The sequence below is a fragment of the Elaeis guineensis genome, chromosome 3, assembly GCF_000442705.2.
Source record: "Elaeis guineensis isolate ETL-2024a chromosome 3, EG11, whole genome shotgun sequence".
Taxonomy (NCBI): domain Eukaryota; kingdom Viridiplantae; phylum Streptophyta; class Magnoliopsida; order Arecales; family Arecaceae; genus Elaeis; species Elaeis guineensis.
Window position 1 is genome coordinate 95,351,454 of NC_025995.2, and position 25,840 is coordinate 95,377,293.

General features: G+C 44.2%; 3 protein-coding genes across 4 annotated transcripts; 1 reads left to right on the top strand and 2 right to left on the bottom strand.

Annotated features, from left to right (window-relative positions):
• Nucleotides 1–2,408: 2,408 nt before the first annotated feature.
• LOC105041794 (pentatricopeptide repeat-containing protein At1g04840) lies at nt 2,409–4,458 on the top strand. Its single transcript, XM_029263546.2, is given in 2 exon segments — nt 2,409–2,780; nt 2,782–4,458. Coding segments are annotated over 2 exon segments (1,605 nt in total). The 5' UTR covers nt 2,409–2,598; the 3' UTR covers nt 4,205–4,458.
• Nucleotides 4,459–8,201: 3,743 nt separating this feature from the next.
• Nucleotides 8,202–9,652, bottom strand: LOC140856526 (zinc-finger homeodomain protein 9-like). The gene is given in 2 exon segments (XM_073254042.1): nt 8,202–8,710; nt 8,713–9,652. Coding segments are annotated over 2 exon segments (906 nt in total). The 5' UTR covers nt 9,431–9,652; the 3' UTR covers nt 8,202–8,522.
• Nucleotides 9,653–19,806: 10,154 nt separating this feature from the next.
• On the bottom strand, nt 19,807–25,136 carry LOC105041729 (large ribosomal subunit protein uL30y). Of its 2 annotated transcripts, XM_010918738.4 has the most exons (7): nt 24,998–25,136; nt 24,417–24,644; nt 23,896–23,993; nt 23,648–23,785; nt 23,464–23,566; nt 22,506–22,722; nt 19,807–19,954 (listed from the first exon to the last, which is right to left on the bottom strand). In XM_010918738.4, exons 2-6 carry the CDS (start codon nt 24,600–24,602, stop codon nt 22,507–22,509), a joined length of 741 nt encoding a protein of 246 aa, XP_010917040.1. In that variant the 5' UTR covers nt 24,603–24,644; nt 24,998–25,136; the 3' UTR covers nt 19,807–19,954; nt 22,506. The 2 variants fall into 2 exon arrangements, with proteins under 2 accessions (XP_010917040.1, XP_010917039.1); XM_010918737.3 differs by lacking the exon at nt 19,807–19,954 and having other exon boundaries at nt 22,364–22,722.
• Nucleotides 25,137–25,840: the final 704 nt, after the last annotated feature.

Genomic DNA, 25,840 nt, shown 5'->3' on the forward strand with positions numbered 1-25,840 from the left:
ATATTGGCCAGCCCCTGGTGCCTAGCTGTTCTCGCACCTTCTCTTTGCAAATAATTACCTCCTCATCGGGCATGCTTCGGTCTGAAATACAGAGTCTTTTGTGGCTATTGTCAGGGTCTACTATCGGTCATCTGGATAGTTGGTCAATATTAAGAAGTCTGCAGTCTTTTTGAGCCTAAGAATGAAGCCCTAGGTCAGATCGACGATCAGGGAGCTCTTGGGGATTTGAGAACAACTCGGGACATTGACCTATCTCGATGTTCCTATCACTGGCCATCGTCTGTGGTGGGCGGAGTGTAGGCCCTTGGAGAAGTGGATCCAGGACCATCTTTAGGGCTGGCAGGCCAACGCCCTCTCTTTCATGGGGAGGACGACTCTGGTGCGATCGGTGCTAAGCTCTATTCTGATTTATCTCTTGGTCAATACAATTGTCCCAATTGCTTGTATCAAAGAGATGGATCAGTAGTTTCGCAATTTCCTGTAGGGATCTGGGTGCGATCGTTATCAGCTCCATTTGCGCTCTGAGGAGGTTGTGTCAGGCTTTGCGGGACGGTGGCCTGGGGATCCATTCTTTGTTAACGAGGAGGGAGATTTTGATTGCCAAGCGTGCAGCCAGATTTTTGATGTAGACGGACTGCTTGTGGAGCAGGGTGATGAGAGCTCGCTATGGTGGGTGGAGCCAAGGGACTCCCATCCAGTCGGCCCGGGGTTGCTCCTTCATCTAGAGGGAGATTTATGCTCGAGGGCCCAATGTGATGGATCAGATCAGATACTTGATAAGACATGGTCGCTCAATGGAGGTGATATAGGATGTCTGAGTTTCGAGCATTCCTCTATCTCGCTGACCGACCCTTGTTAGCAATGAGGTGGAGGACCACATGAGGGTTTCCAACCTCATCACCACCGATGCTTCTAGTTGGAGAGTACAGGAGATCACTTGATTTTTTGAGAGCCACTCACGGAGCAGATCCTTGCCATCCCACTTCCGGTATATCCCACTAAGGATGCGAGTGTCTGGGGACCCTCCTACTGCCTGAAGGTTCCCTTGAGATATCTATCCAGTTTGTATAGCCCGATGCCTTCTAGGCGAATTGAAGCCGCTTGGATTTGGAGAGTTGCCGCTCATCTTAGGGTGTGGATCTTTCTCTGGAAGCTTGCCTGGAATCGGCTTCCTACTCGGACTCTTATCAGGGAGAGGGGTATAGAGGTTTCGACCTTGTGCCCGATTTGTGCAGTGGAGGATGAGTCTGCTGAGCACGTTGTCCTACGCTGCTCTAGAGCGAGGGCAATTTGGAGACAGCAGGTGGTTACCCTTGGGAGATGAGTACTGATCCATGGTTGGTGTCCTTTTTTAGCTTAATCTATTAGAGTGTCGTTGACAGAACATCTCTTGTTAGTAGGTAGATGGCTTATATTGCTTACCAGATTTGGTTGTCAAGGAACAGTCTTATCTTTGACAGTGAGGTGATTGCTGCTCATCGGGTGCTGAAGAGAGCTGTCTGTTTAGCTTAGGAGTACTACCAGTTTGATACTGCCACTTTGTCCCTTAATATCCCCGATTTTTGGAGCTCTGAAGCTATCTCGGCAACGATCCATATGATTCTTTCTATTTCCTGGGAGCCTCCATTCCCAGGGTTTGTCAAGGTTAACTTCGATGGCAGTGTCAGGGACGGTAGGGTCGGAGTTGACTTTGTCATCTGTGGCCCTGATGGGAGGCTTTTGGCGGCTGGTGGTCCCATCTATTTGAGTTTTCGATCCCGGCTGCGGAGCTTCATGTCGTTTGGGTAGGTGTCACCTTTGCCAGGCAGTAGCTTCAAGTGGACAGGATAATCTTAGAGGATGACTCTGCTACTGTTATATCGTGGATTCAGGGTAACGCCAGGCAGCTCGAGGGTCATCCATTTATTCGGGATGTCAGGGACTTCATTCATCTAACTATTGTAGTGAGAGTTCGATATATTTATAGGAAGGTGAATACTGCAGTAGATTGGATAGTGATTTTTGTTGTCGAGCATTTCGATGATTGATTGTGGCGACATGATGAGATTTGCCTGCAGATATTGCAGAATTTTGTGTATCTTAATTTTTTATATTATTTTCATATTAAATTGATCCCACCATCTTTTGAAAAAAAAAAATCATAATTGCTGATGCAAAATAGTTATAATTCATCTGCTGATTTCAGTGAAACAAAATAAATAGGTATATTGATTATTAAAGTCCTTACAATGGGCAGTTCCGTTATTTAAGCGCAACCTGCGCTTTCCCAATCCGCCACGTGGCGGTTTCATCGCGCGCCTTTCCCTCGCAGACCACATCGCGGTCCAGTGGGGGAAAAGATAAAATACCCCGGCCCTCCCCTCTCCCCCGCCGCTCCCAGTGCCTCCCCACACACCCCCCCACCCACCACCCCCCGCCCCCCCGGGGCTCTGCCGGACGCCGCCCCCGCGGCTCTGCCGGCCCCGCCCCCGCAGCTCCCCGTGCCTCCCCCCGTGGCTCCGCCGGCCGCGCCTCACCCGCTGCGAAGCGCGGTTGACATCCTAGTTTATCCATAAAGAGTGGTTTCCGGCAAGCCACCTCTCCCTTCCAACGGCCACCATGAGCCACCAATCTCCCCTTTTCAAGCGCAATCCCCGTCCCCTCCCTTCCGAATCCCATTTCATCTCCCTCGTCCACTCCTCCAAATCTCCTCTCCACCTCAAACAGATACACGCCGACCTCCTCCTTTGCCGCCTTCCCCTCACCGGGCGCCTTGCAGCGCAGCTCGTCGCCGCCTGCTCCCCTCTCCTTCTTCCACCACCACCACTCCCCCTCGTCTCCCTCCACCCCTCTCTTCGACGCCTTCATCCGCGCCCTCTCCAAAAATTCCCTCTTCTCATCCGCCCTCTCTCACTTCGCCCTCATGGTCCGCTCTGGCCTCCGGCCCGGCCGCCTCGCGTTCCCTTTTGCCCTCAAATCCGCTGCCTCTCTTCCTGATCCCAGCGTCGGCGCTTCCCTCCACGCCTTCGCCGCCAAGCTTGGCGTCGACCTCGATCCTTTTGTCCGCACCTCCCATGTCGATATATATGTCAAGCTCGGTTCGCCTGTCCTCGCGCTCCAGATGTTTGATGATACTCCTGAATGGCATAGGTCTACCAATGTGCTACTCTGGAATGTCTCGATTAGTGCATGCTGCCAGTCGGGTGATCTGGAGGGTGCACAGAGGCTCTTTGAGTCAATGCCGGAGAGGAGTGTAGCTTCTTGGAACAGTATGATTCATGGGTACATGCAAAAAGGTCATGTGTTGCAGGCAGCCGAGCTTTTCAATCAGATGCCTGAGAGGAATGTGGTTTCTTGGACGACGATGATAGCAGGTTTCTCGCAGCTGGGTGAAAATGAGCGGGCTTTGCGAACTTCTGATGGGATGTTGGAAGCTGGCATAAGGCCTAACAATTATACAATTGCATCCGTGCTCTCTGCTTGTGCAAGGATGGGTGCTCTGGAGAGTGGCATTCGGATCCATGAGTATGTCCTAAAGAACAGGTTTCGGGCGGATGGAGCAATAGGAACAGCTGTTGTTGATATGTATTCAAAATGCGGGAAGATTGACCGTGCAAGCGAGGTATTTGATCATATGGAGGATAGGGATATTCTTACTTGGACTGCAATGTTAATGGGTTGGGCTGTCCATGGGAATGGGGAGCAAGCACTTCAGTGCTTCAGGGACATGATATGTGCAGGTGTCAAGCCTGATGGAGGAGTGTTCTTGGCCATGCTAATGGCATGCTCGCACTCTGGAAAGGTGGAGCATGGGCTTGAGCTGTTTGATAGCATGAGATATGATTATAAGATTGAGCCAGATGTGAAGCATTACACCTGCATGGTGGACCTGTTTGGAAGAGCTGGACAGCTGGATGAAGCCCTTGCTTTCATGGAGGCTATGCCCATTGAACCAGACTTTATTGTTTGGGGTTCTCTTTTTAATGCTTGTCAATCTCATAAGAATGTTAAATTAGGTGAATTTGCAGCAGAGAAGCTTCTCAAACTCAAGCCTAAACATCAGGGTAGCTACATCTTCCTTGCCAATATCTATGCTGGGGCTGGCAGATGGGAGGATGCCGAGAAGGTGAGGATCACTATGAAGGATAGGGGCATGGAGTTGTCACATGGGTGGAGTAACATTGAGGTGGAGGGAAGCACACATCATTTTGTTGCTGGTGATTGATCTCACCCTAGTTTGAGAGATATGTACGATAAATTAGAGTAACTAATAACGTGGGCAAGACAACAGGGGTATGATCCCAACACAGAGTACATTGATGAATTGGGTAAGGACTCGCTGGAATGCCATAGTTAGAAATTGGTGCTTGCTGCCACCCAAGGTCAGTGTTTTTCAAAGCCTGTTGTTAGTTTTTTAAAATAATTCCAATTCATTGTTTTAAGTGCTTTTTGTTAATGAGAACCAAGGATTTAAATGCATGATAGAGTCATAGAGTTGCTATTGGTGTGAAACACTCATAATTAAGAATTATCATTAACGTAAAATATATCAGCCACATAATAAGAGTAGAAAGATTTGTGTAATTAATACTTAAAATCTGGTCTTCTAATGAGAGTGGGTGGTGGTAATTGGCAAGGCCAATATTTTTTTCTGAAAGGTTTATTTTGCCTTAATTGTTTAAAAAAAGGATTGCCAATGATGAAATTATCAAATTCAATAATTATTATTATATCTAGTGTAATCTAAAAGCATTGTAGTTGGAGTTATTGGCATTCAATTTGATGTGGTAGAAATATAATTATATAATTTTGTTTCAGTCTAGATTGAACATTCCATCAGGTATGCCAATGCATTGTCACGGTTGCAAAGAGGGCAAGCTGATTTACAACAATTATTCATGTATATCTATTCCTATTCACACACACACACACATATATATATAATGTATATATCTGTAAATAGTTAGACTATACACTTCATATTAAATTTTTGAGAAAAGATTTAATGCTTTCAAATTCAATGATAGATTACCCGAATTGTATTCAAATTGAAGAACCATATGATCAAAGTTGATCTACTTTATAAAATATACCAAGAAGTCAAAATAGTACTATTTTGGTGATCTCTAACCTATTCATCAAATAAGTACAAAAATGAACGATATCAAATGAACTAATATGCTAAAATACACGATAAGGTGTATAAATTGAAAGTCCACTTCATTTATCATGGTCTATATATCTTAAAATATGGATAGATTCATAGATTTAAATTCACTAGTGTTTGATTATTAGATGATAGTAAAACATGGTATCATCTATTAGAACTATTCATTTTTCCACTCCATTTGATGTTGATGTTATAGACCACCAAAATAGGCGAATTTTGACTTCTAAGAGGCTTTTATAGTGTAGATCAGTTTCAGTGTTTTGGACTTTTTTTTATTTGGATAGTGCATCATTCAATTTGAAACATTAGATCTTTTTCCAAAGACTTTAACATAAAGTGTTAAATCCAACTCTATGAATATGTGAGAAAGCAACTCATATGTGTATGTATCTATATATGCATGTAGAGAAATCTCCACCCAAGAACTTAATCCAAAACCTGGTTTCTTTCATGTTATCTCAAATGAAGGGGTGCAATTACTGGAGCAATATTGGGTTATTATTTTAGTTAATGGATTGTTTAAGTTATTAGAGTCTGCTTGATTATAATCCAAGTTAGAACCTATCTCTCATTGGAGCTCGAGTAGTGATTGACTCAAGCTTGATCCAATCTCAATAGATGTCAACTTGACTTAAGGTTATGAAGCAAATCGAAATAAGCTTTTATTTGGCTTGATTGGGAATTAATTTTATAAAATAATAAAAGAACCAAGTTTCGTTTCAAAGTTTGCCTTAATTAGATCAGGATTCAATCAACTTGGATCTGTCACGTGTAGCATGTGTTGACCAAGCCATGTCCCTATTGGGTGGTCCAAATGGCTTGATTAAGCCATTTGCAATTGTTTTCGTGCTTCCCTTTTCATTTGTACACCATATTTTCAATAAACACACCTTCATATTCACACTAATGTATTCAAAAAAAAAAAAAAATAATAAAAATAAAAGGTGTCCATGAACTTTTAGTGGGAGCAGACTTACAAACTTATCCCAAAAATTCTTGCTATGTGGAATGACGGCCGAGCTGTGCAGGCGATGCACTGCACGGTGCACATAGCCATTCATAAGATACTTTTTTTTTTCTTTTTTGAATTAATCAAAGCAGATGCATCATTTGAAGCCTCTTTACCACCAGTAATTGTATCATCTACTCTATTGCCGGTACTGTTCTGGGAGAACAAGCCTATGTTGCTTCTTCATGGCTGAAAAGAGGGGCAATTGAGCGTTACCACAAGTGAACCCTGTCAAAAGGTACTAATCTTATCATTTCATCCACACTTTGTGCCTTCCCCATATCCACAAATTTCTCATGGATGTCAGTTAACACATACAAAAAAATGTTACACGTACATGCATACCATCCCCCTTCCTTTTCCTACAAGTCAAGGAATAGATTAAAGCTATGGGTATGGCTTCGCACATGATCACATCATCAGCCGACCTCCACTCCAGAATCCCAGAAGATAACCCTCGCAAGAAGACACCACCAATTTAAACAAGGCTAGGCTAAAAACGGCAGGGAAGCCATAACCGCCCTTGACTCCAAGCCTCAAAACAGGTCATCAAAGGGAAGACATGACATAGGTGTAACAGATTATACTTACTTTTATATTTCTTGTAGCTGGCCTCTTTTGATGACCACCTTTTTGACAAGGAAAGTCTAGAAATTTACAAAGAGGATATGGGAGAATCTTTCACTCAAAAATGGTGCAGTCCATACTCAGTACATGTACCATGGGAAGCATCCTTCTAGAAGGAGGAAAGTCTTAAAGTTAGTACCTTGCCAAATAAAGAAGATTAAGAGGCTTTCTCATTTAAAAATGATATAGTTTATACTCAATATATCTACCATGAGAAACATCCAAGTATGTAACACCCTTCCATCACAATGTTGTTTGGGTCCCACCCAATGTGGTTCCATGTCAGTGAGAAGAGTGGGATTGGGTGTTAATGGGTACAAAATTATCACTATCTGACAAGTGTGTGGAGGAAGTATCAAGCATTATGAGCATCACTTATTTTAAGGGTTAGCACCTCTCTTTTCATCTACTAAATTCGGTAATCACCCTTCTAGAAAAGATTATGTAGTGTACGATTGAGGAAAGTGAATTACAAAATTAAGGTTGAAGATCTCATGGACCCTACAAACCCAACACCAAAATCTCAGAATCATCATCCAAATCATGTGCCAGCAATAAGATGAGAAAACTGAACAATGGGCCCCCGAAAGCCTGCAAGCAGAGCCAGCCAGGCAAGGGAGGAAGTGCAACACCACCACTACTACCTTCCAATATAAAGAAAACAGAGTAAATAATCCCAACATGTCAAACTTCATTAACTGGCATATCCAGAGATTAGAACTTCAGAAGCAAAGATTCTAACCATCATTAAACTAATAACAGCAGCTGTTAATGCAGATAACACAAAGTTTCCATTTTCCATTAAAAAAAAAAGGGATCACATGGCACTCCATCAATCGGAATGCCAAAGCAATACGCCATCTATGAAAGTAATAAGGCAAATAATGAATAGAAGCCTGCATGAAGGACACGTGGTATATTCAGCACTTTCGAAAGCCATTAAGGCATTCAAAGCATTTAAAACCAGCTAAACCAGACTCTGCTAGCATCCCTCCCACACAGGCAGCAAATAAATGAAAATAAGATGGAAAGAGAATGGGTCTGACAACAATGAAGTCATGCTTAAAAATTCCAGACCACAATTTAACCTTTAGATTCAGAATTTTAATCAACACAACCATTCCTTCCCCCACAGGTTGATACAATTAAAAATAATAAACTCATTGATACAATTGAAATTGCTTAAAATGATTGGTTTAAACATGAACAAAAGCTAATAGCAAGAGAGATGAATACAATGACCAATTTGAGGAGGAACCGAGGAAGGAAAGAGATAAACAAACAGTTAGCAGACCTCAAACACTAAAGAATATATCAATCCTAATATCCCTGTGCATATGAACTACCAACTAAGAAAGTGTCGAAATTAAAGCCAATAATTGAAGCCAACAACAACAACAAAGAAGACAAACCTCATATGAAATATCCATTTTATTAAGTGGGAAAGAAAAGGAGGGGGAAAAAGTCTCCATTTCTATCTCATCTCTACCGTCTCCTCTCCTCTACCATGTATCGCTCGTCTTCCTCCAATAGATCTAAAAGCAAAACCTAACAAGACAGCGCAAAAATCTCCCAGTTTCACTACTAACAACAGCATTTTTTTTTTTTTGCGTTAAAGGGGGAGGGGGATTGGAGAAAAACATGACTAACAAGATTAAAAACAAGAACAGCATGCTACAACATGATTCACGATTCTCCTTAAGTTTCTCTTCAAAGATTGCTACATCTCCTTAAGGTTCAAGAGGAAGAAGGAGAACCATTCACCACATTATTGTTGCCGCCCCTATTGTCATTGACAATGCCAAGGCCATTCCCCTCGCCACCTCCACCTCCACCTCCACCGCCGCCGCGGCTCACCTCGTTTCTTTTCGATGATGGGCTGCCATGATATGTGTGCTTGTTGTTATGCATCCACACCTTGAAGATCCCCTCTCGACGCCGATTTGCCGGCAGAATTCCTCGACGACCGCCTCGTCCTTCTTCTGCATCCTCCACCCCAGCCGCTCCGACATCTCCTGCATCCTCTCCTTCTGCTCTGAGCTGAATTTGGTTCTGAACCTCTTCCTCGGCATCGCCCCCACAACCGCATGCGGTGGCCCCTGAAAGCCCCCCGAAGACACCGTTATAGGGGCGGCCATGGTGTGTGTGGACCCGGGACCACCACTGGCGGCGCCGCTGAGGGCGAGGAGCATGTGGGGAGCGGACGAGTACGGGGGCGGTGACCCAGAGGTCCGGCGCCGGCGCCGGAAGCGCCGCTCGCCGTCGTCGTCCTCGGACGACTCGTCCTCGTCGTCGTCGGCGTCGGTGTCGTCGTGGCGGAGGCGGGCGTCGAGGGGGAGGCGGCGGTGGAAGTTGCGGTGGCAGCCGCAGGCGGCGCAGGTGAGGGAGGTGGGGACGGCGGGGTCGGCGGAAGGGGAAGGCATGAACTCGCAGCAGCCGTCGACGGCGTGGCCGCCGAGGCTGGCGGCGTGGTTCCGGAGGCACTCTCGGTACTGGTGGCGGTCGTCCACCGAAGCCGGAGCCGGAGCCGGAGCCAGCGCCGGGGGGCGGGGAAGGTGCTTCTTTAGAGTGCCGTTGGGGAAGGAGATGGGCTTGGGGGTGGGCTTTTGGGTGTCCGGTTCGAAGCTTCTCGTGACGGAATCCATAATTGTTTTCTATAGAATCAGTAGAGGGCTAAAGAAAGGGTTCAGGTATTGGGCTGGGGCATGGGGGAACGGTCGGAACGTGGAGAGCAAGGAGGAAGAAAGGAGGAGAGAGAAGAAATAAAATATAAGAGAGAGAGAGAGGGGTGAAGGTGAGCTGGGAAGGGCCAAGGGAGTACTTGGGTTGCTTTGGTGTGAGTATGGTGGTGATGATGAGAAAAGAGCATTGTAAGAGGGTTAAAAAGCGCCAGGGGAAAAGAAAAGAAAACAAAAAGGGGTATCGAAGAGTGGAGAGAGAGAGAGAGAGAGAGAGAGAGAGAGGTGAAGGACGGTACAAGTGTCACGGGCTGCTCTAAGCATGCATTTAGTTTTTGTGGAACAAGGTGTTTACTATGGTTATTTATTTGTTGGTTTGTTGGACTTTTTGGTGAAAATTTATAGTGGCTGTAGTAAATGTCTTTCATTATTGGGCAAAGGCTATAGTAAATGCCTTTCGTAGTTATTTATCAAAAAAAAAAAAAGCCTTTCGTATTTATATTTTTTCTTTTCTTTTATCTGGGTAGATTTTTTTTTCGGTACAATGGTTGGAATTTTTCAACGTATACTTGTTGCAGTGAAATGCAAGAAAAAAAAAGTAATGAAAAATAAAATTATTTTTGCAAGATGTTGAGAATTAACAGTAATGAAAATTTTTAAAAATAAAAGAAGAGGCTTTTGATTTCTCCAACCCAGATTTCATATGGTGCCTCTCAGGAATATCATGAATGGAGTTGCAATAGAAATAATAATTTTATATTAGAAAGAGAAGAAAAAGGTATTAATTGAGAATTCATAATGGGGATACTCTTCCACTCGAAAGCAGAAAATTTAGGCTTGGCTCTAGACAACTGTAGGTCAAGATATCGACCTAGATAACTGTAACATAAATGAGACTTCATCCCTTTCTTTTAAAAAGAAATAGAGAGAAGCAAAAAAACAATAATAAAACCATCAATAGCCCTCTCCAAAAATACATAAAAATTTTAAATCTACTTTAGTTCAATTTGAACAAAAGGGTGCAATATTTTAGCCCATGACTTTTAGGGCAATTTTTTCTTATATCATAATTAGAGAGAAAAAGTGACGAGACATATCTCTTCGTCTCAATGGATTCATAAGTGACTTTCTTTCTTTATAAATGAATAAAGTGATCAGGGTTAGATTAACAAAGATAGATCCCACCTCTCTTTCACAAAGATGTTATTGAAATTGTTTGTTACGTTAGATTATTCCATAATTTTCTTTTGGGTTGCAAATTTTCTCTCCTTCATTCTTTCCTTTTCCCCTTTTAAATTACTAGCATTTTACCTATTTAGGATTTCAACCAACCACCAAAATGTCGTGGCTTTGTATAGTCCCTAATCAAATGTACAATCTTTTTATCTAATTATCTGCATGAAAACCTCTATCCAAAGCCCTCTCACCTTTTGATTTTATTTGTAAATATAAGCTTTTACCATTTGATTTGATCTTTATTTCCATTTAACTTGTTGGACATATTTGCCTTCCTCTCTCTGCTTAGTTTGCAACTACTGTTATACCATTCAAGAAGATATTTCACATTCATGGGAATCCCATCCTTTCAGCTATCCTGACATGAAATCGGGGAATATCGTGTACCTTGTGGGGAATATGGGGGTCTTGCCTTCCACGATGCTTAGCGTTTTGGGGCTGCCAGGAGTTCAGGAATATTATGGCAGATCCACAAACAATAATATCAACAAGTTAAACGGTTAAAATAAAAAAAAAAAAAAAAAGAAGAACAAAAGGGAATAAACAGAAGAAAAAGACTTGCCCTTGAGCATGCGTGGTGTTAGCAAAGCATCGCATCCCTGAGATTGTGTTCATAAAGGAGCTTTACTTGATGATGAAGGTCTATTTTGTTCTCTGACATGGATGATGACTTCGAGCAACCTTTCGGCAATTGGGTCGATTCTGATCGATCTGCATCCATGAGCCCCAGACATCCCTTTGCCTACAAACCCGCTTAAATTGACATTAATTCTCCTCTTGTTCAACGTACAGCTCAGTAATTCATTTATGATGGCCATTACCATAATGCCAAAGTAAAGGAGAGCAGACTTTTTTTGTCCTGTCCCGGCTACTGTTACAAATACACCTGCTACTCGTTATAAGGATGGGTTTTACCATTATTCGAACCCTCAATAGAGACACTTTTTTTGTCCTGTCCCGGCTACTGTTACAAATACACCTGCTACTGGTTATAAGGATGGGTTTTACCATTATTCGAACCCTCGGTAGATTCAAGAGTGGTACGAATAATGATAAAACTTAACACGAATTCGATCTGAATATATATATATATATATATATATATATATATATATATATATATATATATATATATATTATAAATTTTATAAAAAAATTTTAAATATAAAAAAAATTATATATAAAAAAATTAATTTTTATAATTTTATCCGATCCAATAAATCCAACCCATTCTATTTAACTTTATGTGTCTTGTCCAATGTCGAGACTCTATCCATCTTGCCCCCCTCCGAGCCAAATACGAGGCGAGCACAAGTAATGGCATACCCGATCAATACGTGATCTATTGCCATTCTTAACTCTTCTTATGAGATCGAGAACTGTTGGAATATACCGACTGACCCCCATACGCCGACTTATTTTTGGACCGGTCCGATCGACACCCGACTCTACCCACCAGACCGACGAACGACTCCGACAATGACTGCCGACAATGGCTGCCGACAATATCCAGCCGAAGATATGCCGGCCGAACAAACCCATACTGTTCCCGACCGATCGAGCGGCCGAACCCATTCACCGACTCACTGTCAAGGGTGGCAGCCGACGTCCGACTTTCACAAGGCACTAGATCAGCCGACGGTGTCTCCGAGTCACCACCTGATGACCTAACAGCCGAATACCGACATACAATCGGTCAGGCCGTCCAAATGCCGTACAACCGCTATGGGCTGTCCTCCTGCCAAGGACATGCTGTACGACCACCGTGGGACGTTGTCCTGTTAAGGACATGGGTTAATGACCTGACAACCCACGTCGATTTGACAGCCCCCAGCGATTTGACAACTCCTCAGTTGTCTGCACCATTAATGGCGGGATCATACCGCATTCTACTATAAAACGGGGTAAGGCAACAGTCTTGGTAAGCATGGGTAAGCTCTCTGAAGCACCTTTAAGCTCTTGAGCTCTCTAGCTCTCTCTCCCTCTCGCTGAGTTCCACTGTTGCCTAGTCTCCTCTCTGATTTGACCGTCAGAGGGTCCCCGTCGGAGGCATTTTCGATCAGTGAGGACTTTTCTTGCAGGTGCGCGATCCTGGCGATCGGGCGACGGGGGGATTGGCCGTAATAGATTTGACGCGTCAGATAGGGGGTCAACAGAGGTAAGACAGCGAGCTCCATGGAGTTTGAAAAATATCTCGAGATGACGAAAATCAGGGCTCAGCGATCGAGAACTACTAGATCGACGAGGCACTCTTTCCATCGGAAAGAGGCCCCTCCTTTACCCTTCATAGCGGAACCCAGCTCTCCGCACCCGGTGGTGACCACGGAGGCACAGATCGCGGCAATCGTGCGGCAAATAACCATTCTGACGGATGCAGTCAAAAACCTCCAACAGCAACTGACCCAGTTGCCGCAATCGTCGGCGAAACAACCAGTGGTGCACCCGATGCCGTCTAGAAGCAGCCGCCGACGCCCGCATCAACTTCCATCTCCTCCTTAAGAGCGGCCGTCTCAGCACTCCCACCCAGAAGGGGGGAGGCGGCCATGGCGCGACATCCATCGATCTCGATGTCCCTCTCCTTTCCAGCTGGAGCGAGCGAGGAAGGAGAAGCGGCTGCGGACACTGTCCGCCTCACTTTCAAATTTGTCGGGAGGTTCGACCTCTGGGGTTTCTTAACACCGACGGTTGGACGACTAGGAGCGTAAGTTCGAAGAAATCGACCGTCGGCTTGTCCAGCTCCAGACGGATGGTCAGAAGTCTTCAAACGACGTCGACTTTCGGACCACCCAATCTCTCTTCGATTTATCCTTGACGAACCGATCCCTAGTTGGTTCAAGATGCCTCATCTGGAGCCTTACGACGGCTCCACCGACCCAGTTGACCATCTGGAGAGCTACAAGGCTCTCATGATAATTCAAGGGGCAACCGATGCCTTCCTCTGCATCGGCTTCTCCGTCACGCTTCGTAAAGCTGCCAAGGTCTGGTACTCCGACCTCCGCTCAAGAGGTATCCACTCCTTCGCGTAGCTCGAGCATTCTTTCGTGGCCCATTTCAGCAACAGCTGGAAACCACCGCGAATCTCGGACAGTCTTTTCTCCCTCAAGCAGGGAAAAAATGAGACACTCCGACACTTTGTGGCCCGATTCAATGCGGCTACACTTGACGTCCAGGACCTCAACGAAGACATGGCTATCTCGGCCATGAAGAGGAGGCTAAGGGGGGTCCCGATTCACATTTTTCTGGGACAAGATCCTCCCCCGGACGTATGCCGAATTACGGGAGCATGCGTATAAATACATGCGCACGGATGAAGGAGCTTCCGACCGGCGCCTGACCGAGGGCACGGGTCAGAAGGAGAAGCGGAAGAAAAATCGGACTCCTGCTGAACCCAGCAGGCCCCCCACCGATAGACGGATCTCGCCCCGACGACGGAGTCTGAGACCGATGCATCGCAGGTATGACTCCTACATCCCTCTCTCCGCTCCTTGTGCGCAGATCCTAATGGAGATCGAAGGAGCGGAATATCTACGATGGCCTCCACCTCTGAAGGCAAAGGGCCTCGACCAATGCGGTCCGATCGCCGAACCAACGGTTCGATCGCCGAATCTACACCGAATCTACGGCTTGATCGTCGAATCTACATCTCGATCGCTGGATCTACGCTGAATCTACGGCTCCATCGCCGAACCAACGGCTCGATCATCGAACCGACAGCTCGATCGTCGAACCGACGGCCCGATCGTCGAATCTACGGCTCGATCGTCGAATCTACAGCTCCATCGCCGAATCTACATCTCGATCATCGATCGTCGAATCTACGGCTCCATCGCCGAATCTACGGCTCCATCGCCGAATCTACGACGACCTCCACCTCTGAAGGCAAAGGGCCTCGACCAACGCAGCTAGCTAACTTGCTGACTTAGCTTCGATTGAGAAGGGCAAAATGCCAAGACGATCGCGGTCGCACTCACGATATACCGACTTGGTCATGATCGATCGAAGGATATTCGGCTTGCCACCGTTTATCATACGTCCTGACATGCACGCCCGACCAAGGGTCGGACAACGGATATTCGACTTGTCATCGTTATCCTATCCGAATACGTCGGATACTACTCGACTATCAGATTCTACAGAATGATCGTGTCAACATGCCACGTTCGGGGATTGACCGACATCCGACCCGACGTGCACGCTCGACTTACAGTCGAGACGACTCTCGACCATCGAATCCTATGCAACTTGTACGATAGTCAGGACACCGACCTTCGATCGGGGCTTGCTCTGCCCTTAGCGGGGCGCACGCTACTGACTACTTTGATCGGCTATGCTGGATCCTACCGAACATCCTAACGAGGTATGTCGGAGCTACGACCTATACTCTCGGGGATAGCTCGGCAAGTCAAACACTTTGAACCGCATGCAGAAAAAAAATTTGAAAAGTCTTTGATTTCATTTAGTTGAAGTGACTTACAAAATTGGGCCGAAGCCTGATTACAAATATCAAAGACGAAATAAAAATAAGAGAATACAAAGATAACGGAGCAGACACTCTGACTATTCATCGGAGTCGACTTCCTGCATCGGGGATAGTTCGGAAGCAACTGGTGGAGTGGGGCCAGAGGTTGGAGCCACCTCACCTTCGGCAGCTCGCTCCACCGGCTCAGGGTTAGCCTCCTCCTCTGTGGCTTGGTCCTCCAACCCCGGAGGGACGATGCTGCTCAGGTCGAGCTCTGGGTGCAGACTTTGAATCGCATCCCGGGCGTCCACGTACCCCACCCGATAGGAGGCGAAGTCATTCTCGAGAAGCTCCTCCCAGTACTCGTCTGAGCCACGGAAGTCCTCCATCGCCCGACTCAGCGCCTCTTTAGCCGACTCCATCTCGGCTTTCGCTATGTCGGCGTTGGCTTGGGCGGAGGACAGGTTCTCCTCGACCTTAGCCAGATTCTTCAGGCTAACCTGAGGTTGCTTGTGCTCAGCCTCGAGCTCTCTGATGCAGCCGTCCCGCTCACGCCGCAGTCAGTGAACGGAACGGGTCTTGTGCTGGACCTGCTCGCTGGCCGACTGAAGCTCGACCTTCGAGGCAGCTAGGCCGTTGGTGAGTCGAAAAATCTCCTCCTCGAGCCTGGCCTCGCGGTCGACCAATAGCTTCAGTTGGTCCACCAATGTCACCTTCTCGGCTTCGGCAGTTTCGGCCCTATTCTTCCAGACCGCCCGGACGTCGCCGAACCTCCGGTACCCGACCTCCAGCTCGGACATGTTGTAGATCAGCTGCAAGTAGAAAGCCGGTTGTCAGAAAAATGGAATGATGAAAATAATAATGAAGAAAGAAGAAGGAGAAGAGCTCACCTGGATCATGGTCGGGTAAAAGAAAGAGAGCATCTCGATCACTGGCCGACTCCTCAAGAGCTCCCGGTTGGCCGGGAGAATGGTTTCCTGACACAACCACCTGGCCAAGTCGTGGTTGGCCAGGGCCGACGCTCCCTCGGGGACCCGAACGTCGGACGATGCTACGCGTCCCGCCGACCTCGAGTCGTCCGTCGGTGCCATCGGAGCCTTCCCCCGATCAGTCGCCCAGGCCCGAAGATCAGAGAGGGACGGGAAACTTGAACTCGACTGAGTTCCTCCCAAGGGTGCGACAGGAGTCACCGCAGGTCGTTCGGGCTCACGTGCTTCGGCCCGAACCTCTTCCATAGGCGGGGGCACCGACGCTCCTTCGACTGCTGCCTCTTCCTCGGACGGTGCCTTGGGAGGCATGGCCGGCACCGATGGGGCGATGATCGATTCAAAGCCCGATGCCCGTTCGGGGTCGAGCTGCCCTGCCGCCGTCGCAATGTCGGTCGGGGATGATGTCTGAGGCCTCTTGGGGGGCCGCAAAGGTCCGGCCCCAGACGCCGGTCTCTTCCTCGCCGCATGTTGCCGAATATCGGCATTTGTCAGTCTCACTCTCGGTGGTATGCCTGCAATTTTAACAAAGGATTAGCACAAGTCCGAAGATGGATGAAAAATCAAAAGACGACTGACAGACCGAACAGTACCTAAGCGAAGAACCGAACTCAGGCCGGCATCATACAGAGCTTGCTCGGTGACGAGCTCTCTCTGCTTCGACACCGACACACCTTCAGTCGGTGAAAGTCTTCTCGGTCTCCAGCCTTCACCCGACTGTTTTCATTCGGCTGAGTCCGGGGGTCGCCCCAGTGAGAAGGGAACCCCCAAGATAGCGGAGAAGAAGTAAAGAAAAATTGGTTCTTCCACCTGTGGATCGACGATGAAAGATCGGTAATGAACGAAAGACCCTTCCGGAGATTGAAAAACCACCATCCTCGGGCTTTCGGATGGGGTCGGAGGACGAAGAACGCCCGGAAGAGAGAGATGCGGAAAAAGATCGGCAAAACCTGACACAACAAAGTAAAGCTGATTATCAACCGGACTGAGTTCGGCGCCAGTTGCACCGGGCAAAGCCCGTAATAATCCAAGACATTCCGGACGAACTCCAGAATCGAAAAGCGAAGACCTGCCCAAAGGTCCTCGACATAAAAGACCACCTGGCTCGGAGGCGGGTTGTTAACCCGACCCTCAGCCCCAGAGGCGAAAAGCCCGAACTGCTTCGGGATACCGTACTGCTTCCTAAGCCGTTCGACGTTCGGCCCCGAAAGCGAAGAAGCCTCCACCTCTGGGGTCGACCGAGAATCGTCAGTCGGGTTTTCCGACTGACTTCCTCGAGGAGAGGTTCTAGCCATAACGCTAGCCCCAAAAAGAAGAACAAAAAGAAAAATGCCAAAGGAAAAAGGATGCAAGGAGACAAGAATGAAAAAACTCTGAGAAGAGCTTTCGAAGGAGGACGAAAATGACTACTTGGAACTGGGAGACAACTCGATAGCGCCTCAGCACCAGAAACAGGGCATCAAAAAGTGAAGCTTTGGATGCGAGTGGCCGTATATATATAAGACCCTTCGACGGTCGAGATGAAAGCACGCCGAACGAGAATTTTTCGAATGTCGACACGTGGCAGCGCTTGGACCGTTTCTCAGTCCGACGGTTCAACGCACCTATCCCAGATCGAGCCACGTCGCCTCTATCTGCGTGAGCGGTTTCGGCCCAATAGTCTCTGACACGTGGCAGAAAAATTGCATCTCGGAATTAATTAACCGACGACGGTTTGCGTTCCCAATGAGATGGCGGTTTGCATTCTCAATGAGACGTCTGACACCAGATCGTCCATTGGTATGGTCATCAGAGTCAGGGCATGACGTGATGGAAAATCACTCTTTTCACCCGAGGCCATCGCCCACATGTTCACGCGGGCCAACACGACATCGAACTCAGGAGTGGGGGGACAACTATTGGGATATACCGACTGACCTTCGTACGCCAACTTATCCTCGGACCGGTCCGACCGACGCCCGACTTTACCCACCGGACCGACGGACGACTCTGACAACGACTCCGACAATGACTGCCGACAATGGCTGCCAACAATATCCGGCTGAAGGTATGTCGGTCGAATAGACCCATACTGTTCCCGACCGGTTGAGCGGCCGAACCCATATCACCGACTCACTGTCGGGGGTGGCAGACGACGTCCAACTTTCACAAGGCACCAGATCAGCTGACGGAGTCTCCGAGTCACCACCCGACGACCTGGCAGCCAAATACCGACATACAGTCGGTCAGACCGTCTAAATGCCGTACAACCGCTATGGGCTATCCTCCTGCCAAGGACATGTTGTACAATCGTTGTGGGGCGTTGTCCTGCTAAGGACATGGGTTAATGACCTGACAACCCACGCCAATTTGACAGCCCCCGGCGATTTGACAACTCTCCAATTGTCTGCACCATTAATGGTGGGACCATACCGTATTCTACTATAAAACGGGATAAGGCCATAGTCTTGATAAGCATGGGTAAGCTCTTTGAAGTGCCTTTAAGCCCTTGAGCTCTCTAGCTCTCTCTCTCTCTCGTTGAGTTTCACTGTTGCCTAGTCTCCTCTTTGACTTGACCGTCGGAGGGTCTCCACCGGAAGTATCTCTGATCAGTGAGGATTTTTCTTGCAGATGCACGACCCTGACGATCGAACGACGGGGGATTGGCCACAACAAGAATGATTAGATTTTGGTGCATGATGCCTGTGGGCAAGATAAGGCCAAGCTGGTTTGTGATGGAACACTGAGATTGCTTCATTGTTAAGGCTTTTGTTAGGAAGATACTCCTGGGCAAACCCTCCATAGCCTATTTTGTCCAATACCTAAATCTCACAATGAGGGGTCCTGCCTGGTTAGCATGCACCCATGCAAGCATCAACAAAAAATCCAGTGTTTGATGAAATACTTCCAGTAATTAAGCTATCTTTAATATGTTCCGCAATTCATTAATGGATATGTTGATACCCTGAGAGAGAATTTTTTTATGATTAGACTGACTATGGAAAGAATTATGGTCGGACCATTATCATCTGCCATCATGTGATAGGTGATGACGGTCCGATCATAATTTCTTTCATAATCGAGCTGATCATAAAAGTTTTATCCACCTGCCACCATAAAAGTTTTATCCTATTGCAAGTGACTTACTGTAGAATTCTTGCAGGTAAAACAGGTTTCTCATGGATCTCGATTACTTTCAGTTGTTTGGCAATTTGACATCTTATAAGATAAATTCCATAAATACATGCGTAGGATGCGTAGGTACGTCAAAAAATTCTGTCTATTAGGCACGTAATTCAGGTGAGCCTCCATTACTCTTTCCATAGAGTTTATATCTTCTGTTATATGATACTCATTTTATCTTCTTGTTAAACTTTTACAAAGCTGATTATTATCACAAGTTATTGTGATCATTCCATTAAGTATTGTCAGATATAGATTAGGAATAATATAGATGCTTAAGTTTTTTGAACAAAATGTTGATACTTGTCTTCTATCATTCTAAGTAGAGAATCAGTTGTCGGTCCTAAAAAAAATTACAGACCAGTGGCAAGGGCTTAAACACGGATTTATCTGCGGCGCGGACCGTGGAGATGACCTCCATCTAGGACTCGCCGTGTGTCACTCGCACTCGGGCCGGACTCACCCGGTCATGCCCACCCAGTTAACTCACTTCATTCACCAGTTGTGCCTTCTTTTATAAGTTCTATATAACATCTGTTTCAGACTCAGATTTGTCTCCTTGAAACATTTTAGTATCCACTCCTGTTTTGTTTGATATCCAGAACTCGTTCATTGTTCCTTCTCGCACCCACTTCTCTGGAATGACCTCTGTAAGGAGATGAGGTCTCAGAATAGTAAATCAGAAAAATACTATAGAAAGATTACAATACCGGGAAATAACTAGAGAAGCACATTAATAAGAGAGAAATAAGACTGATGCAATTTTGTTTGAATGATATGCCTCAACGAATATAAGAGGATGGATGCTAGAGTCTGGAAAGCGTTACACTAGAACTGCTTGAAAGAAGTACTTGGAAGTCTATTAGTAAGGTTTTTCAGGTATGTGGAGAGAAAGGGCAGAGGATCGACCGATGATCCATCAAATCAGGACCAACATTACAAAGCAGACATAGAAAACATGAATTAATTCTTTTCTGTTTAACAGTTCTTCGGTGTTTAATCTATTCTTCAAGGCCAACTATATCAAAATCTTGAATTTTCTGGGATAGGTAACTTGCTGATGGATGCAATGTTATAATATATTGGTATCTGCCAAGGGAATTTCTATCTGTATTTTCAGAACTCTTTGGAAGTAACTAGAGAAGCACATTAATAAGAGACAAATAAGACTGATGCAATTTGGTTTGAATGATATGCCTCAACGAATATAAGAGGATGGATGCTGGAGTCTGGAAAGCGTTACACTAGAACTGCTTGAAAGAAGTACTTGGAAGTCTATTAGTAAGGCTTTTCAGGCATGTGGAGAGAAAGAGCAGAGGATCGATCGATGATCCATCAAATCGGGACCAACATTACAAAGCAGGCATAGAAAACATGAATTAATTCTCTTCTGCTTAACAGTTCTTTGGTGTTCAATCTATTCTTCAAGGCCAACTATATCAAAATCTTGAATTTTCTGGTATAGGTAACTTGCTGATAGATGCCTTGTTGTAATATGTTGGTATCTGTCAAGGGAATTTCTATCTGTATTTTCAGAACTCTTGAGGAATAACATTATTGAAGACTTAAATCCCATATCCCCGTTTTATAAGCAGGGAGATATGACCACTAAGCTAGCGTTCATGTGATAAGGATACTTGTCAACCTCAAGATATCCTAATTTTTTCTCACCAGTTTTGGCTGCATGGAACCACTCAGGACTTTTAAACATTTACAATTGGATATGCTGGGTCTGCTAGTGAGAGAAGGAATGGGGTGCTACCACATCCACCTGCAAGACCGCATTCGGTTAAGGAGTATTTTCATTTTTGTTGAATAACATGCGTGGATCTTTCCATTGTTTAGGTAGGAGCCTAGATTGCCGTGCAATGATTGCTTAGACCTGCGGATGAATAAAAGAGATCAGAGTACTTTGAGATCTTTACAGAGTGCAATCCAATGGTCTAATACAAACCGAACCTCGCTTCCACAAGAAACTTGACTTAGTTGAGAAGTCGAAAAAGTTCAGGGACTCCAAAATATTATCCTTGAAAAATGGTTCCTCTACCCTAATCTGCATCAATTCCATAACTGGAATGTTGAAATTCCAGGGTTTTGAGGACTTTCTTTTGATACCTCTCAAGCATATATGGAACTAGTCTTTCAATACTTGTTTTTGATAATTCCTCATGGTCTATGGAACTGGTCTTGAAATGAAAAGCAGGATTTTGAAGAGCCATTGAACAAAAATGTGCAAAGCAATTTGTGATTGAGATATTTTCCATTACCAAATAGAATTTAAGGTAGCAGACTTTCTCACCCATAGAAAACAGAAAAAAAGCAACTACAAATGTGAAGAATTACTGAGATCTCTCAAACTAGGAGGATTTAGTTCGATAAAAGATTAAGCCCAAAAACAAGAATAATCAACTAATTCACAGATGAATTGCTTTTGAAGTCTGAACAAGATAAATACCTGGGTATACATTGCAGATTTCAACAACTTAGTTCCTAACATCCATTAGCTAAAGTGTGAGAAAAAAGGTTGAGAAAATCGTTTGATTCATGGTAAGAATTTTCTTTTCTAAAATGCTATTCCTAGAAGGTTGATTGTTCAGAATATGATACCTAAAAAAGTTATTTTGGCATGTTTAGTTGATACTAGAAATATGACTTATTTTCAGAGTAAAATATATTTGTTGAGCATATACTTTTCTAAGAAAACTATAAGATACCTATTGTACCCTAAATACAAGAAAAAAATGTACCTTATTGTCCATATTACCATTATGTGTAAATAAAAAAATTATCATGATTAGAAATATTTTTGAGCATAGATCGTGATGGAGGAGTTGAAACATTGTGATGGAGAGAATGTTCATTTCATCCATAGATCTTTTGATGATTTAAAGAATATTTTCGGAAAAAAGTCTCTAATTCCCATCCTTTGAGAATTCCAAAAATTGATGTCCTACATAGATTTTGCTTTCCCGTGAAGCATAGGAATTTTATTCCTATGAGAATACTTTTTTTTTTTCAATCTCTCTTTTGAAAACTCTAACCAAACAAAACGAGGCCTAGGATTAAAGTGAATAATGGATAAGAGAATATATGTTCAGGTACCCTCAACATATGAAAAGATCTCTGCTTTCAATCACATAATTTTAAGACTATTGATGATAGTCAAGCAAAATGTTGTTACTACATCTCCCAATACCACCTTAATTCAACTTATCTATGAGTTCATTGATGTGCTCTTCACGATTGCCTGAATCACCACCATCCTTGTAGGGTTTTTTCTTCAACAGCAGACGTCTCTCAGGGGCTTTAAGCCTGAATGGCCATAGGAACTTGGTCACCTCTTTAAAATGTGATCCTACCGTAGCAATCTCATGCACGATATCTTCAATACAGATGATGCCATACTTTCCAAGTGCCTGTTTTACACAGCAAAAAAATTTGTAAATATTTATTATTCCTAAATTAAAGGATAATAAAACAGATGATGGGGGGCATATCACCTTCAATGAAGAAGGGGTAGCTTTAACAAGCTTTAACACATTCATCAACTACGAAGTTTATTCAAGGTCATAAAAAATGAATCTATATTTATTTCCCTATTCAAAAAAAATGCAGGTCATAATCAATGTTAACATTGTGGATACTCAGGTCAAGTCAGACTTGTTAAGTCACACATAGCTGCAATGAGAAAAATACAACTTGTCCAAAACGATAAGGTGGTGTCTGTTTTTCTGCAGTGTCTTGAATTATAGTACATGAGAAGTATCCAAGCATGTGAAGGTAGAGAGAGGAAAAGGCCAAGGTACAGCATGGTGCAGCACGACCTTCTTTCTGTGTTTTGAATGGCATGCAGTATAGGCCACTTAGACAAGGCTTATGACCAGGAAATCTTTCTGCAATTGAACTTTGACTTCGAGGAATTACAATGCTAATAGAAATTTCAAAGTGAACCTTGTTCTTGTCCTTCCAAATAACATTTTAAACATTTGTGCACTCAAAAATTAACAATGTGATGCAATATGAAAGGAATTAGCGTTGTGATGGTTTCCATTCCAAACCCTTAGTCATAGTAAATTTACAGACCATGCATTAAAAAGTAAAACAGATAATAAGTTATGTGGCAGGTGAAAGACTATACAGAATGCAGGAGATTATACCTGCTCAATAACATTGTTATTTGTGAGAGGAGCACTCTGCTTATCTATCATTCCACAGCCCTTCTTGTAGATCAACTCCCTCACATTCTTCAAGCTAGGATAGCTGCAATAACAAAAAATTTTAATGAACATAAGAGAAAACAAGAACTAAGTAAAAGAATGAAAAACATATCAGATTTCTTACCCATAGGTGATAAATGGCTCTACACTCAGTAACATTTTCAGAGTTGCTTCATTGGTCTTCACAAATACACCACTTAAAATATGTCTCAACCTCAACAAGTTCAGGATTTTTCGGGTCCTAGGATGCATATCCTTTGAGCTAAAACAAGAAAGAGGAAGAAAACCAATTTAGCAGAGGCACACATGTCAGAATCAACTTTGAACAAGAGAATTTGCAAAATAAGAGGTATTATGACATCCCTAACTCACCCACGAATACGAATAACAAAAAGTAAATCAGATTTAATATTGTCAGAAAACAATTTCCTCCGCTTCAGTCTTTGTTTCATCCGAATGAGGTCCAATTCCTGGAAATTGAGTGAGAAAATCAGTTAAAAAATTTTCAAATTCAACTATTTACACAAAGTTTTAAGATGCCAAACATACAACAAAAAAAAAAAATTGCATTGAGATACAAATGGTAAGCAATAAGAATTCAAATATCTTGTTTCCAATTTTCTTTATGGCGGTTGGACTTTTGTTACATAAACTGTAATTCTGTAGTTTTTTGTTAATTATTCACAAAAAAAATTAGGGTGGTGTGTGTCTCTCAAATAGATCAAAATGAAAATCAGAAACCAAAGAAGACTGAAGAAACTACAAATAAAGGAAAATCATAATCGAATTTACAAAACTTTCAGGAAAGTATGCAAGAATGCATAATAAGCAGCAAGGAGAGAACTCTTAACAGGCCAAACCGAGCACCACAAAAATATCAGTAGTATTCTTACTTTATCACGGTATTCCTTGACAAACTCCTCGGGCCTTCTGATGGCAAGTTTCAAGTCCTCTTTCTTTCTTTTCTTTCGTGCGTCCAATTGGTCCCTTCTCTTGATAGCCCACTCTTCATTGTTTTTCCTCTTCTTTAGCACCGTCTCATGGACATAAGCAAGCGGCTGTGACTCCTCTTCCGCCATGCAGACCTGATAACCTTCAGAGAAGCTTCAACACGAACTAGCCTATAACACAAGCAATATACAAGGCAAAAAAAAGAGAGAGTGATCGAATTCGTTAACCAAATAGAACCCTTACATTATAAATCAAATCAAGTAAAAGACACCAACTGTTACCACTTGATAGATAAGTAAATTCGGGAAGAAACTCAAAAAATTACATATTATATCATCCTATAGTATGAAATAATTGAAGAAATAAAGAAGTGATTTTGAGCACAAATGACAAAATCCCAGCTCTCAAAAATTTGCAAGCTAGGACAATAGAGATGAAGTCTCGTTCCAAAAGTAATATAATCGAGCGATGATTCACCGAAGAAGGGAAAAGAGGAGAAGCAAGCCGTTGAAGACGAGAGTACCAGAAATCGGCAGAAGGCCGCAATAGCCTGCTCCGGGATTCGGCGGAGGAAGACCTTCGACGGCTCGGCAGCCGGGGAAAGAGAGCGAGAGACGAGGAGAGAGGGGAAGAGGGTTTTTTTAGTTAGGGTTTTTATCTGGTGATCTCCCTCTCCCAACCGTTGGATCTTGAAATCGTTATCCGAAGCGTGCGTGTGTGTGTGTGTATATATATATAAAAGCCCAGAGAGACGGTCTAATGTTCACGGCTAGGCCTGAAATTTTGAGCCGGCCTAGTTCTGTGTACACGTACTTTTGATTTGTAGGAGAAATGAAACTAATTAACTCATGGTAATTTAATTAAATTTATGTTTATATTATGAGATAATGTTTTTCTTTTTGAATTAATTATAGAAAAAATCTTATACTTTTTGAAAATTTTCAATCTCAATATAATTTTTTAATTTTTATAATCAGATATATGTACTATATAATTTGTTGCAATGTTAATCTGTCAGTGTCGAAGTTTGCTGTTAAGATGCAGACATAGAAATGAGGTGTCAATCTGCTAAGATGATGTGGAAATGAGGTATCATCCACATCTCTAAACATCGACTTATAGTGGGAGATAGGTTCAGAGAGACGGAGATAGAGAGAGATGATTTAAGGATTAGGGTTGAAGAGGGTGAGGATAGATGCAAGTGTTCCACTGTTTTCTTTCTCCATCAGTGATTCCCTTTTCTTCGTCCGGTTGGATTATGGTGTAGAATTGAAAATTTGCAGGTTCATAGAAGCATCGATGCGATGGCATGGTCAATCACCTCAGCAATAAAGCATTGATTTCCTTCTCCCTCGGTGGTCCCTCA